This window comes from Austrofundulus limnaeus, unplaced genomic scaffold (assembly GCF_001266775.1).
Source record: "Austrofundulus limnaeus strain Quisiro unplaced genomic scaffold, Austrofundulus_limnaeus-1.0 Scaffold699, whole genome shotgun sequence".
NCBI classification, from domain to species: Eukaryota; Metazoa; Chordata; class Actinopteri; order Cyprinodontiformes; family Rivulidae; genus Austrofundulus; species Austrofundulus limnaeus.
The window spans coordinates 146,892-148,305 of record NW_013953101.1 but is presented as its reverse complement, the minus strand read 5'-3'; the positions used below and the strand labels follow the sequence as shown (position 1 = coordinate 148,305).

The following is a 1,414-nucleotide window of genomic DNA, read 5'->3' as shown; positions in this document are numbered from 1 at the left end:
CTCCTAAATCACTCGTATGCACAACTTAAGAACAAATCTGTGCGTACGAACGGTTCTTGCATGAGGCCCAATGTTTCTAAATCATGAAGTATAAGCTAATATTAACACTGGTTAAGATGCTTTCCCTGCTTTTAATCAGTTCGTTGTTTTGACTCACCTTGTCTACATCCAAAAGCAGGTGGACTTTGAAGGTCATCCAGTCGTTCACTGCAATCTCCTCGTTTCTGTAAAGGATCTGAAATATCCGGCTGAAAACAGTGCCGTTGTACACCCCCGCTGAGACAAAGCTGCACTCTCCTTGTGTGGGACACAACAAAAATCACAAGAAGTAATTTTAAAAGAAATGTTTCACATGCATGTAGAATACAGTTTCAAAGGTTTTTTTACTCAGAAATAATGATGGAAATAGATGTTTTMTTTCCAAATGTACAGTGCTTTGATGTAAAAGTATTTTTATTTTCACAAGTTAACCATATTAAATGGCCTGATTAGTGCCTTATCAAGTCAAACGACTCTAAAGAACTTTACACTACAGCCATTCACAGGTCCAGGCTTTTTATTGTGGCCAGCCTTGCAATAATCAGGCTGTCTAATCAGCATCTTGATATGCCCCACCTGCAAGCTGGGATGAATTATCTCTGCAAAGGAGAAGTGCCTCCTAACACAGATTTACACAAATTTATGAAAAATATTTGAAGGTCTATTGTGTACAAAGAAAAAGTCTTAAATCTTTGAGTTCAGCTCATGAAGAATGGGAGCAGAACAAAAGTGTTGAGTTTATATTTCTGTAAAGTGTAATTCTTGCACTGAGTAAGAGAAGAGATTGGTGATTAATCATGGACATTTTCAAATTTTTAGTGCTTTGTCTTAGAGTTGTGACAACTTAAAATTAGTCATTATTTTGCTTCTGAACTGCAGCGTGACAAAAGTTTAAACAAGATGGCATGAGAAGTGGTACTACACTGACTTCTGATGTACTTTGAGAGAAAACCATTTGTCCTACAGCAAAACCAGAAATATTGGCTGAAAGAGAGAAATGTTCACATTTTGATACATACTGTAATTTGTCTGTGTATCGTGAAAATTGTGGCTGTATGAAGAAGTTGTTCAATAAGAAATATTTTCCTCTTCACTCCAGGGGCCTCATGCGTAAAGGATTGCGCAGCTTTCACACTAAAAGTTGACGTACGGACAAATTTAGAAAAGTGCTCCACACCAAAATATTCTGATGTGTAAAACTGTGCGCAGCATGTTCCTGCACAGCTTTCCTTTATACAGCGGGTAAAATAAGTTTTGAACACGTCAACATTTTTCTCAGTAAATATATTACTAGAGGTGCTAATGACATGAAATTTTCACCAGATGTTGGTAACAACCCAAGTGATCCATACATACAAAGAAATCAAACCATAAA

At 36.9% G+C, this 1,414-nt stretch overlaps 1 protein-coding gene across 1 annotated transcript in view; it reads right to left on the bottom strand.

Annotated features, from left to right (window-relative positions):
• fam135b (family with sequence similarity 135 member B) overlaps positions 1-1,414 on the bottom strand; it is a gene marked incomplete in the record, with an annotated part of 86,586 nt that overhangs the window by 58,298 nt on the left and 26,874 nt on the right. The window contains 1 exon segment of the mRNA XM_014027924.1: positions 158-297. Coding sequence (XP_013883378.1) covers positions 158-297 — 140 coding nt within the window.